The sequence below is a fragment of the Diadema antillarum genome, unplaced genomic scaffold (genome assembly GCF_040938485.1).
Source record: "Diadema antillarum isolate AM-2024a unplaced genomic scaffold, OU_Dant_1.0 seq00000454_RagTag, whole genome shotgun sequence".
Classification (NCBI taxonomy): domain Eukaryota; kingdom Metazoa; phylum Echinodermata; class Echinoidea; order Diadematoida; family Diadematidae; genus Diadema; species Diadema antillarum.
In genome coordinates, this window is record NW_027271426.1 from 375,924 (window position 1) to 390,095 (window position 14,172).

Below are 14,172 nucleotides of genomic sequence, written 5' to 3' on the forward strand. Positions count from 1 at the left end.
ATTCTTATGAGACCCGAGGCCCATTTTACGGAGAGTGGGGGCGTTGGTGTTCCCTGCAAGATGTTGTATCTGCAGTAACCATGGTAACGACGTGAATACTCGGAGCCTATGAGAATACCAGCTTGCATCATTGTGACGTAGCAACTCTGTTTGATAGAGAGATATAGGGCCTTTACTTAAATATCTCTACGCAACAGTGACTGCAGTTTGATTAGAGGAATACAATAAAGTGGATTATGAAATAAAACCCTCGACCTATAGCAACCATAATATAGGGATGGATGTTGACAGCTGCAAACATTGCAGGAAACAGGCTACACCAAGGGGTTGATCACGATTACAAACAATCCTTTCAAAATTAGAACAAATTTCAAAATTAGAGCTAATATTTCTACTGTGATGTTAGTGAATTACGATTTATGAATTAATTTTTACTTCTGGAGATGGATCAGCACTGAACAATCGTGTAAAGAGTAAATGATGAAACAAGGCCAAGAGCTTGGCATTGATTACGGAAAACACACACACACACAAACACACAAACAAATGCTAACAGATGCTTTTCTTTAGATGACTCAATTACAGATAATCTAATCGAATGCATTCATACATACACTTACACTATCATGTGGGGCTTTCAATAAAACAAAATACAATATAACACATAATAATGGGTGCGTTTCTAAGTGTTTCAGTATTTCCTTGCCATCCTGTTATTCTTCAAAAGATGTTTACCATTAACTCTTCTTTCAAGAATGTAATGATCCTCTTCATCCAGATTGCATCAATATCGATGTGTTTTCTTGGAATTAACCCCATCCTATTTTTTCCCCCGCTTGCCTGGATTCCTCAACACCTTTTGCCCTCCATAGGCCGTGCCTTCATGGAGACTGCTGAGTCAATAGACGGACTGCCTCAGACCGCGCGAGGCAAACCTCCTTATACCTGCCCTGTATTATTGAGTATAGACTGGAACGAACTGATCACTTAGCAAATATTTGGTCTGGCGTTAGCCTCGTCCTGCGACCCTCTTTCTCTGACAAGGGATAATTCCCGTCTGGTGATGTGTACTTTCCAAATTTTCAAAACGGACGTGTCTTAAACGTGTTTTTTTTTTCTCCCAGAATCTATTTTGTTATGCCGCTCACAGGGGAGCATGCCATCCGTGTACTTATAGCAGCTACCTCCTAAATCTTACCACATTTTTCTTCATGTTAGGGGAATTTAAATCCATGATGCATCGAGTTTTGTTTTCTACAATTTTGACGGGGTTAAGAGAGTAAAACAACATTAATATTTCAATATCTATGTACTCTCGAAAGACATAAAGATGCTATTCAGTCTCTGGAGCTAAGTAAATCGTTATTTTTGTCCTTAATTATTTTCAAACGGTACGTGAGTCTGTAACTTTGTCCTAGAATTATAGTCATTGGATCGTTTTATCACGCATGAGTTAAAGCAAAACCCATAGGGTCTATAGTATCCTTATCACATCATCATTCGTGACCTAAAGTGATTTAATTTTGGGTAAAGTTTGTGTTCATTTAAGATGAATGGTGGTATTTAGAGATGCAACTGAAAGGAATCATGTAATCATTCTCAAATCTTGCACTAACAACTCATTCGATCTTATTTGAACATAGCCATGCCGATGCTAAAATGAGCTCATAACTCTTTAAGGTTCATTTGAAAATTCCCGAAGCGGGTTTTTCCATTAACCATTAACCAACTGCGGTGCAGAACGTGAACATTAATCTGAAATGTTATAGCTGTGTGCTCTAGAGTAGCTATCATTTATTCAGCTGATGTGTGATCGTTCCGCGTTCATACTATGACGATTTTGGAAACCGAATTTCAAGCACAAATCAGATCGACCTGTGTCTTAAACATATTCCTCTTTAATAATCTACTTTCGAGGTTGTGCAAGCATTGTCTTTAAGAAGAATCTTTTCCAGAAGATTTGCAAGTTTGAATATCTGCAAGCTCTCCCAAGAACCATTCAAGAACTTTTGAGACAATGTCTGACAGCTGATATTGCAATCACGTGCACAGATGATCCGTCGCACAAACGCCAAGGTCAGCACTGAATTGAATACGTTTAATATTTTTTTTTTTTGCATGCCAGAATCTCGACAGTGTTATATAATCTAATCTAATCTAATCTAATCTAACCTAATCCAGGGCTCGACACTAACGGTGGCCCGGTGGCCCGGGGCCACCAAAATTGAAAGTCGGGCCACCAAATTTCAAAAAAGGGCAAATTTGGTGGCCGCCTCGGGCCACCAAATTTTTTTGAAAAGTACGTCAATCAATTCGTAACTTTTTGCGCCGGAAATTAGCAGCTATGTTTGTTTAAAGGATGGATGAAAAGGACTGAATGAGTGCCTGAGAGTGATTGTTGCGAGTTTATTGAGGTTTATTTATGAGTAAATGTATGTCCAACTTCCAATTCTTACTATGACTGGATAAAACTTAGATATTTGACTCATTAAAAAAACCAGGACTTTTAATGGGTTTTTTTCGGGGCCACCAAATTTTTCTCTCGGGCCATCAAAAATTTGAAATTGAGGATTTTGGTGGCCCCATCGGGCCACCAAACAAAAAAGTTAGTGTCGAGCCCTGCCTAATCTAATGTAATCTATGGGATATATATTCATTTCTGTAGGTATCTATGCAATCATTCATCTATTCACAAGTCATGTATCGAACCTATTGTTAGAATGGCCAGTTAAAGTCATATTAAGTAATATACAATAAAAGTTACAAAAATGTATATGGCTATAATGGACATAACGAATATATCGGTTGGACGTCTAGGGAAGGCCGAGCATATTATGGGGTTCAATTCCTGATTGGGTATACAAGGTTGGGACAAGTTGGTTTGTGTGTGTGTGTGTGTGTGTGTGTGTGTGTGTGTGTGTGTGCGTGTGTGTGTGTTTCATTGTGTGTTGTACAGCCAGTTTTTAAGGTTACAGTGAGTTCGTTATTCCGAAGATTCATTAATTTGAAAATGAAATAAAGTTCGTTATTCCAGAGGTTCGAAAATAAAATATATCGTTCGTTATTTCAAAGGTTCGTGAATCCTAAAACGAAATAAACGTTGTAATGCCGAAGGTTCGTTGTTACTCGCCTTCTGGACATTTTCGGAGTAACGAACCTTATTTCATTTTCGAATTAATGAATCCTCGAAATACCGAACATCACACGCTTAATTATAATGACAAAGCTATACAATGACACTGTTTATAGTCAGCACTGCTCCTAATCTTTTGTGCATTTTGGCGCTTTGCCTAAACCAAGCTTCATTATGTACGATCACGGCTATGCAGTGAAGATAAATCGTTGACTGTAAAGGGGTCCCCTCTTCATCTCCGCAAAATTGATCACAGCTGGGGGAAATATTGCATAGTAGACACGCCCATCTAACTGAATGTCTGTCCTCGCCTCTCATAATGTTCGCGAATTTTCATCTTAAGCACAGTTGTCTCTGCCGTCAATCTCGTAGGTAAACTCACCACCCTCTCCTCCGACATCTCCGTTAAGGAAAAAGAACAAGAAAAACTACATTAGATTGATGAGAATTTGAAGGAGTTGAGGGAAAAAAACCCGCGCTAAATTTTCGAAATAGAAATATTGTTCCCTGCGGTCTGACAGCATGTGGCAGGCCCGTTCCAGAGGTTTTATTTATGTACCCTATAGCAGTTACTTGGATAGAAAAATACAACGAATGTTGTATGTAGTCAGCAGTCAGCAGCGGGGGAAAGAAAGGTTGGGAGGGAAAATTATAAGATAAGAAAACATTCATGCTGTTGGCGGCTGTTATGCCCCTGGGGATTGCATCCCATGGCTTGACTGGAAGACATGCGGAATCGTATTACACTAAGAAGTAAACAGAGGCACGAGCATTCAATAATCTCCTCCAGTGTGTTAAGTGACGAGCTAACCACAAATTGGTGTGCGTGTGTGTGTGTGTGTGCGTTGTGTGCGTTTCAAAGGGAAAGTTGAAATCTTGAATAGATTTGGAAGTGGTCACGCTTTTGCCTCGTTCTTTGAAGAAGAAAATGAATTAAACAACAAAAACCTTACCATTTAAAGCGCGGCCCACCCGCATTAAAAAAAAAGAACAAACAAACTGCTCCAGAGGTATTTGTTTAGTCGGCTTATGTCACAAATGAAAGTCTTTGTGCATGGGTGAGTGCTTTTTTGCCTGATGTAAATTAAGGAGGAAGTGCGTAATATAAAGATATAAAATCAAATTCATTGGATCGTCGGGTCCAGTGTAAAAATGTGAAATTATTGAATTTGGGGAAGAAATTATCGAAAATACGAGGGAGAGGATTATTATTGTATGTGTACATGAACCGACCAGTCTAGAATGAATGTGTTTTATATTCAATATGTTTTAAAAAAACAAAAACAAGCAAACAAACAATGGATTAGAATGAGGGAGTGCAGCAGAGTTAAAATACGAAGGGATTCCTTTTTGAGTTGCACATTTTCGTGTGATAATATTTGATGAGCATCGCCTAAAGCTAAAATTTCATGATTTAGATATGATAACATAGGAAACGAATAGAGCACCCAGCACATTACAAGCCAGGTGAAGATATATATATATATATATATATATATATATATATATATATATATATATATATATATTTAATAATCTATTGTTACGCGGCATCATTACACAAGTATTTTCGACGTGATTTTCGTAAGAAGTGTATCGTCAACCATTACCACAAGAAATTTAAATTCGTGAAACACAGGATTATCCTATTTATGGAGTTACAAGAAATGCTGCTACACAGATGATGCACAAACAAACTGTGATGGCTAAAACATAAGTAAGGTTTATTCTTTCTTCGCAGGGTTGCACATAGATCGGTACCTTAATGTTCAAAGTCAAGTTTAGTTTACAATATTTTGAGGGTAGATTTGATCGGAATGACCTTGATTTCGGGGGGGGGGGGGGGTAATCTCTTCATTTTATGCACTTTGCTCTCAAAGGTACAGTGTACGATTGGGGGCAGTGATTTTAAAAATGTTCGAGTTATCACATTTGATGCATATGTGTAGGTCAGTTGTATCACAAAACATTCTACCATATAAGAATTTCACAATAAAACCTAAAATATAATAACTGTATAGACGGTTTAGTCTTTTATTATAACTACTGTTCACATTTTACATATTCAATAATACTTAACATTGATTATCCTGATTAAAATATCTACATTGGTTGTGTCTATCCCCAACTCACGTTTTAAAAGTATTTTGAAGCACGTAATCTGGGTTTTTGTTTCATCTACAAATGAGAAATAATGCCTATATTTTTACTTCGACATTACAACTTTCCTGATTAGCTGAATGGGTAAGGAAAAAGCAGGAGGGTAATAGACCTTGTCAGAGGGTTGTGCACGGGATTCAAACTCACGGCCCTCATTTCTTAACAGTAACTGTTTATAGAGCCTACAAACTAGGCAGTTTGAATTTTAAATAGCTTGTCTCCAGTCCCAAACGGCTCCCGCTGCAAGATATCCGATGAACAGTGGAACTGCCGTTTTGCAAAAATTGACCAAGAAAGTACTTCGACCTCAGCCATAGCAGGACCAAAACACAGAGCAGGGGACTGCGAGGTGTATCTTTTCCGCCGCAGGGAGAGGGCTGCTTCCGATGATTTGCATCCAAAAATAGTCTTCATCCACGGTATGTTTCCGATTGGATTGGGAATACATGGCATCTAACACTTTTTATTATAGCCAATGACTGAGACACGATCGTGGAGTGTGATCTACAATGCGGTTATACATGTAATTCAGTTTTTAGTTTGAGTTGTAGTGTTTACATTAACTTCATTCATGACAAATCTACGAAGAATCTTATATAGACATTATACACATACCTGTACAAACACACGCGCGTGCACACACACACACACACATACACACACAGACACACCCACACATGAAAATGAGCATTAGAACGCAAGGCTAATATACTTAGGTGAAATCAAATCAATCACTATGCATTATAAACTGTGGCAGAGATAATTTTGCAGAACAATTTGTGATGACTTACAGAGAAATGAAATAGAAGGAAAGAAATTGCAAGACCGCCATGTAGAAAAGTTCTTTATAAAACTTCATAGAACAGCAAAAAATCTATCATGAGCCAACAAAATTTAAGACAATAATATTATTCTAAATACATGCACCCATACACGTAATAGAGAGGAAAAAGCATTTATATTTTCACTAATGAAATGGAGTTTAAGGTCCTCGGAAAGAGTGTTTAGAGGTCATTATTAACACTGAATGTCATTTATCTTTTTAAGGCAATGACGAGAAATATGAATTTTCAACAGTTGAAAGTGAATTAAACATGGGCGCACATACACACACGCGCGCGCGCGCGCGCGCACACACACACACACACATACACATGTATTTACTTTATGCAACAACAAAAATGAGAAAAGACAGCGACTGAGTGAATAAGAAATAACGTAGCCATCTCCATCTGTTGTGTTCGTTTTTGTGTAAGCGAACAGTAAAAAAAAATCAGAGAAAACTATTTGATTTTTTTTAACGGATGCTCACACCAGTCCTTGACTCGCATAGAATATGTGATGTGCTCGCTGGTCTACAGAGACTAAATTTTGTAGTAGTAGGACTGTGGTATAGTGGATGATGTTCTGGACTTTAAAACTGAAATTTTTGGGTTCGTATCCTGTCTGGTGCTGTCTTTCTTTAGACAATATATTTTACCCATGATGTAGGCCAACATTTTTACACGAGTGTAAAAACAGAGAATGGTACCTTAACGCCACTGCCTTCTTCAATAACAGAGCTTACGCTGGTATTCTTGGGTAAATATGTAATAAGCCTGCCTTAATACAGGTTATTACAAGTCCCGACTACACATCCCCACAATAGCTGCAGGCAACCCCTATCCCTTTGTCAGAATATGACACCGGGGGTCTGAATCTTAAAGGTATATCCCCAATTCCGCCTCCACAAATTATTCCTGTAGCGCATAATATACTCAGCTTCTGTGTTTGGAATATCATACTCATATTATGCATCATCGTGATCAAAGTTTCACCGTCGGGTATTATCACAGGTAAATTACGAACAAATGCTCAATCGACTTTTTTTTTCTTTCATTGTCATCGACTGAATCAAAGATGGGAAGTTTTCTGAAATTGACTGAAAGAGTGTATCGTCTTTTTGACCAAAAAAAAAAAAAAAAAAAAGAAATCCCTGATTGTGGCATTTTTTGTTTCTGTTATTTGTACATGTTTTGAGGGGTGATGTTCGTTTTTCCGAATAGTTCATTGATCCGAAAATGAAATAAGGTTCGTTATTCCGAAGTTTTGTGTTTACGAAACACACAAATTCCGTATAATCTTTATGTTCGTTAATATAAAAATGAAAAGGAGTTCGTTAATCTGAACATTCGTTGAGTTGTTCTGAAGGTTCGTTGTTTTAATGTAAAACGAACCTCCGGAATTACGAACAATATCGTTTTCGGATTAACGAAAATTCGGAAAAACGAATCTTATTTCAATTTCGGAATTCAGAATCTTCGGAATAAGAAACCCTCGAAGTGCAACCGTTTTGAAAGGCAACGCTATGAAAATTGCTCGAAAGCTATGACCCCGTTTACAGTGCGGGGCTGGGCCGAGCCGCGGCCGAGCCCAGCCTCAATTGCGAGGCCGGGCCCCGCAATTTTGTCCGTTTACACTGCCGGGCTCGGCAGCGCTTTTAATTCAAACCTTTCAGTATTTTGTCGTAGTGGCGCTCTGCTTGTAAACAAACGCAATTTGGTATTGTCTGGTTTTTCAGACCCTTTGCCAACTGAATTCCGTGGCGACAAAGTCACCGTTCGGGCAAAGGCCTTTGCCGAAGGAAAGAATCCTTTGCAGGACAAAACCACCTTAAACTATACTATTTTTCGACGTTGAGGGGGTTAATATCCTGAATAGCGAAATAGTACAGACAGAGGGTTTGGAAGCCAGACTAAAATTGACCGCGCATTTGTCCCAGTTTGCGTTTACACTGAGAAAAAGGCCGGGCTCGGCCTCGACCGAGACCACCTCCAGAGCGTGGCTAAATGCGCGGCCAATTTTGGCCCCGCATTTGGCCTTTTGCGCGTTTACACCGAAATGAAGGTGGGCTCACACTGTAAACGGGGTCTAAGTTTGTGTTTCACACGGGTGTATAAGACCCCGTTTACAGTGCGAGGCTCGGCCGCGGCCGAGCCTTCATTTCGGAGTAAACGTGCAAAAGGCCAAATGCGAGGCCAAAATTGGCCTCGTATTTGGCCACGCTCTGGAGGTGGTCTTTTCTCAGTGTAAACGCAAACTGGGACAAATAAGCGCGCCCAATTTTAGTCTGGCTTCCAAACCCTCTGCCTGTACTATTTCGCTATTCAGGATATTAACCCCCTCAACGTCGAAAACTAGTAAAGTTTAAGGTGGTTTTGTCCTGCAAAGGATTCTTTCCTTCGGCAAAGGCCTTTACCCGAACGGTGACTTCGTCGCCACGGAATTCAGTTGGCAAAGGGTCTGAAAAACCAGACAATACCAAATTGCGTTTGTTTACAAGCAGAGCGCCACTACGACAAAATATTGAAAGGTTTGAATCAAAAGCGCGGCCGAGCCCGGCAGTGTAAACGGACAAAATTGCGGGGCCCGGCCTCGCAATTGAGGCTGGGCTCGGCCGCGGCTCGGCCCAGCCCCGCACTGTAAACGGGATCTTGGTAGGCCCTATTTCAGACAATCATCGTAGATTTTCAATGTAAAGACGATGAGAACTGGTTGAGGTGAATCTCTATCAATGTATGATAATGTGAGCATGTGTGCTTTTCTTTTCTGTTTTAACCTCAGTCTGCTATTCAATGTAGTTAATTCATTTGTTGAGTGTTTCAAAGACATGTAGTTGTGATGTTTATATCGTTCTTCTCGACTACTCGCAGAATTTGAATATTTCTGTGATGCTACTGTGGAACTAGCTTACTGTATATCACTCAGAGCGCTATTTTTTGATTTTTTCACACTGTGAGGTATCACACTGTGAGGCGTCACAGTATGAGGCACCACATTGTACTTTGCGTATACATTCAAATATAACTCCATCTCACCTCTCCCTGCAGTAGACACGACATGACTGGTGTCTCCTGAACTCTTCAACCTACTGCTTGATTAGATTCACATATAGCTTCGAGAGAATTGCTTGAGAGCTTCTTCAGAACTCGCTCAATAATCCGCCAATTTTTCCCGCTCATCCCACAAAGCCTGTCGTTTGCTTTGAGACACACTCTTGTACTGATGCGGTGCTCTGGTTTGACCTTTACAAGCATTATGCAACTTGTTGCCAAAAGTCCTCGATTATATTTTGAAGTCAAGTGCAATGGAGATGACCTTCTTGACTGGTTTCAATATTCATAGCGGTTATAACAGGAGAAGATGTTCTTTTTGAAGAATTCTCTCCCTCCATGCCCGTCTTTTCACCTCGATGAGATTTCCATTTTTATCTCATAATTTTGAAACTTTGAATAATATGAATAATTGCCATATATCAAAGTTATGAAGATTATTCGTATCATCTATCTGAAATCTCTAAGAAGTCTCTTTGGTCTTCGTTTTGATGCCGGAATAACTAAAAAGTGAGTCTCTAGCCAATTTTTCATTGAAATGATAAACGAAAAGTTGAAACGTGTTTAGCTCTTTCTTAAAGTCTTGGTAGATAAACGTAAATAATCTTTGTCAGCTTTTTCCAAAAAGCCAACAAGTCAGCATAATTTTGCTTCTTATTTAAATAACTAAAGATATTATCATGAATCTCAAAAGGGAAAACAGGAGCCTAAAATACTAGCTTTTGTCTTATATCGGAAAAAGAGAAGCGGGAAACAAACACAGTACAGGGTGGAGTGGGGTCATAATCATCAAGAGAGTACTGTTATTGAATGTCTACATGGAATGCATTATAGTAGCGCCGTCATATCAAAGACATATTCCGTCGGAAAATAACTAAATTATTCCCCTTTTCCCTTCATTTTTGTAAAATTCTGACGTGATCGTATACACCTTTGTTTTGCCTGTTAAGTAAGTAGTAGTTTTATTAAGGTCTATTCTAGGTGTGATTCTCACTTGCCCAGCATGTTCATTTATGTCTTTGGCAGTGCAATGTTGTATTAACATTGTTATTTTCTATCTTACATTCTATTTTACGTTGTTATTGCTATAATAATATGTCTTTCAGTTTTAGCTTTGATGTTTGATATGCTTCAATAAAGTGATGATGATCTATACTACTTCTTAATTTTTTTTTTATTTTCTCCGTACAAAGTTATTCTTGACCTTGCACTAAGACCTTGCATGGTGCTATAACCAACGATTGAATTCAAAATGTTCTTGAAAGCGTTTCATGTATTATTGTTTTAATGAATATACATCGACCAAGAGGCAGGATGAAGTACCCATACTTTCTCTAGTCCATTTCATCACACAACTCATGTAGTACAATGCGTATAGGGGAATCGAATATTTTTGCACACGGGAGGAGCAAATTCATGGTCAAGCACATTTACGCGAACGAGGCGGTCAGGAGTAGAACGCAGCATTAACGAGCTTTTACTGATAATCAAACGGTATTACATTCTTAAGGTATTATTTCGAATGCGGTTCACATTTTATTGCTCATTTGTGTGTGTGTGTGTGTGTGTGTGTGTGTGTGTGCGTGTTTCTGCAGATCACTTTGATCCCTTTATCGCTTATTAATGTTATGTTTGGTGTTCACATGTTCCTTTAGTACTGGACTAAACATTGTACGATTGCTAGAACTGGTACAGGAAGAACGGAGACGTGAGACAGATATTCCAGAGAGTCTACGAGTCTGAGATCCATTTATTACCAAGGCAACGAGCCAGTTACTATGCGCGCCGCATTACATTTAATGCATACGCGCATCAATATAGTTCGTTGGAGCTATAGCGCATATCACACAACATCCCCCTCTTTTTGAAAGAAAGGACTCACCACTATCTCAACTGTGAATATGACATACTCGACACTAGACTACTGGACTAAACAAGATAAAGGTCATACGTCAAAACTTCAACACAGGAGAAATAGCAAACACTTGGGCTCAAAACCCAGTAATTGTTTTGTTTTTTTGTTTTTTTTAAAGCATCGCATTTTGTGGGTTTCACTTGACATGCTTACTTGCCTCTAAGGAGTTATGATAATCCTATAACAATCCAATAACGTGGATTTGAACTTGACATTGAAGCAATAGTGCAACTTACACATGCTTGTAACTTAAAACGATCGTTATAAGGTGACTTAATATCTTTCCTTTCTTTCTTTCTTTCTTTTTTTGGTTTTGGTCAGGTTTTGAAGTGCAAGGTATATTGTACCGTTGATACAAAAAAAAAAAAACTTCCTCGAATCACATTAATCAAAGCAAAACAATTGAAAAATGATTTGATTGCTGTTACTACCATACTGTTCTCCCTTTCCTACAAAAACTTTGCTTTGCAAAAGTACTGTAACAATAGATTGTTCTCTAAAGTCTTCAACATTCGGGCTTATAGCTAATGTAACACATATTCAATCATGAGTAACAATTCACTCCTCTATCAGTCTATTGGGAGGCCTGACTAGACGGCCGCTTTTAGTCCTATACGCAGTCTGTGGGACAGGCGTGTTTGGACGTTCAGATATTCCGAGTGGAATGATGTCAGGAGTGAGTGCAAAGTGGACTTTCCTTACTGATGGGGAGCTGAGATCTCTTAGAGCGGTTCGATTTCTTCTGAGGGTATGGCCATTTGGTGTCTGCACGATGTATGAGTGGGGCTCGGCACAGATATCCTTGATGACGGCTGGTGTCCACAATCCAGTTCTGGTGTCCCTCAGACTGGCTCTTTGGCCAATCTTTAGATCAGGCAACTTTCTAGTACCGTGGTGTTCATGGTATTCCTTGTGCTTCGCTTGCCTTTCTCTGAGAATCTTGTGGATGTCACCGTTACTTGGCACTTGCCTGGCGTCACTCATCGGGAGAGTGTTCCTGACTTTCCTTCGATACAGGACTTCAGCCGGTGATGTGAGATTGTTGTCGATTGGGGTGCTTCGAAGCGAGAGCATGGCCAAGTACTCATCCTGTCTGCCTTCTCTTGCTGTGGAAAGGGTTAACTTGACTGTCTGGATTGTGCGTTCCACCTGTCCATTGCTTCTAGGGTAGTGCGGACTTGAGGTGATGTGGTTGAATCCCCACACCTGACTAAATCTCTTGTATTCGTCACCGGCAAAGTGTGGACCATTGTCACTGATAACCCTGTCTGGGATACCCTGCTCACTGAATATCGCCTTCGTCAGTCGGATAACAGCCGAACTGGTGCATCGGGAGGGGAGTCTTCTGAAGAACGGCATTTTTTAAAAATAGTCAACTATGATCAAGTACTCGTCATTCATGAAGTGGAACAGATCTGTTCCTACCACTTGCCATGGACCTTGGGGCACTTCATGGTTCAAGAGTGGTTCTGGTGACTGTTTCCTTTGATGTGTCTGGCACTGAACGCATGAACGTGTCATCTGTTCAATGTCTTTGTCCATTCCGGGCCAGTAAGGGATTGCAAGGGATTGTGACTTGACTACTCCTTGGTGACCCACATGGATCTGTTCAAGGATTTCATTTCTCATTGCTGGAGGAATGAAGATTCTGTCTCCTTTCATGAGGATTCCATTTTCGACAGAGAGAGAGTCTCGGCAAGACCAGAATGCTCTGATTCCCTTGGGAAGGTCCCTTGCATTGTCAGGCCATCCATCTATGACCGCTTCAGCGAGCGTTCTGAGGTTGTCATCCTTCATTGTCTGCTCTTGGATTTCTTGGAGTTTGGCACTGGAGCAGTGAATGACATGGATTGTCTGCTCCACATCGACAGTCTGTCCTGAAAGTGGACTTAGTCGGGACAGAGCATCTGCTAACAGCATCGTGCTTCCAGGGCGGTAGACAATGTTCACATCATATGGCTGTATTTTCAGCATCATCCGTTGGAGCCTTGGTGGGGTGTCAGCAAGGTTCTTGTGCTGTATGTTCTCCAAGGGCTTGTGGTCAGATTCTACTGTAAATCTGGTTCCAAAAACGTATGTATGGAAGCGGGTGCAGCCAAAGACTACTATTCCATGAATATTTGCCACACAACAATTAACTCTGAAGTAACAATGTTTACGGGAAAATATTGAACATGGGCGAGATGACTGAGTTGGAGGAAAAAGAAAGAATGGGAAAAGATTGAGCTCTACGTGGAGAGCGGGGATTATGGAGATACAGCGAGTGAGAGATGTTCATTATCTCATTCTTGGCACGACAAGTCGTTTAATACACATCGAGCATCCCTTCGTAAGAAGCGCAGTGTTTAATTGAGTCATTTCGGAGAAATGTCGTCCTGTTTTTCCCCCGAAGCCGTTCGCTTCCTATCCCCCCAAACGAGAAAATAGACTTGATCGATCAGATTACACCCGTTTCTCCATTCCTTGAATATTTGCCACTTTCAGGTGCGCACGGCCCGTGTGAGTTCAATGCACGTTTTACCGTCAGTAATCTTGTCCAATTTGTCGCTTCATAATATCGATTGCATTGTTTTCGGGCTGTGGTTTTAATGAAGACACTCGGGTATTCATCCTTCAAATTCTCTGACAAACTTGGTGACATCCTTTTCGTTTGCGGACGATGCCAGTCATAACATACCTGCGATCACCTTCGGGCGACAAGCATTATGGTGTCAGCATGTATAAAACTGAAGCCATTTACTTATTTTTTTCACTGTGTATCAAACAGAAAGTCATAAAAAGACTTCTACTATTTATAGTCCCTTCTATAAAAGTAAAGCTCGTGTGCGATAAACTTGAGGAGGAGAAACAGTATCATCATAATCAATTATCATTATTATTTATTCGGCATTTCAGACATGTATACAAATACAAACGCAAAACGAATTAGAAACAGCATGACAAAGAATGCAATGAATTATATCATAGCAACAAAGCGGAAATGAAAAAAAAAAAAAACAGGCCTAGATTGCGACATAACAAACAGGGCTGCCAGTGACAAGAAATGGTAAACTTAAAGGCATAATTTACCATTTGCAGATGAAACAAAAACC

The 14,172-nt window shown here is 39.9% G+C and overlaps 1 protein-coding gene across 1 annotated transcript; it reads right to left on the reverse strand.

The window, feature by feature from the left end:
• Positions 1-11,638: 11,638 nt before the first annotated feature.
• On the reverse strand, positions 11,639-12,439 carry LOC139732850 (uncharacterized). The gene has a single exon (XM_071643690.1). The coding sequence runs from the start codon at positions 12,437-12,439 to the stop codon at positions 11,639-11,641; it is 801 nt and encodes a 266-aa protein (XP_071499791.1).
• Positions 12,440-14,172: the final 1,733 nt, after the last annotated feature.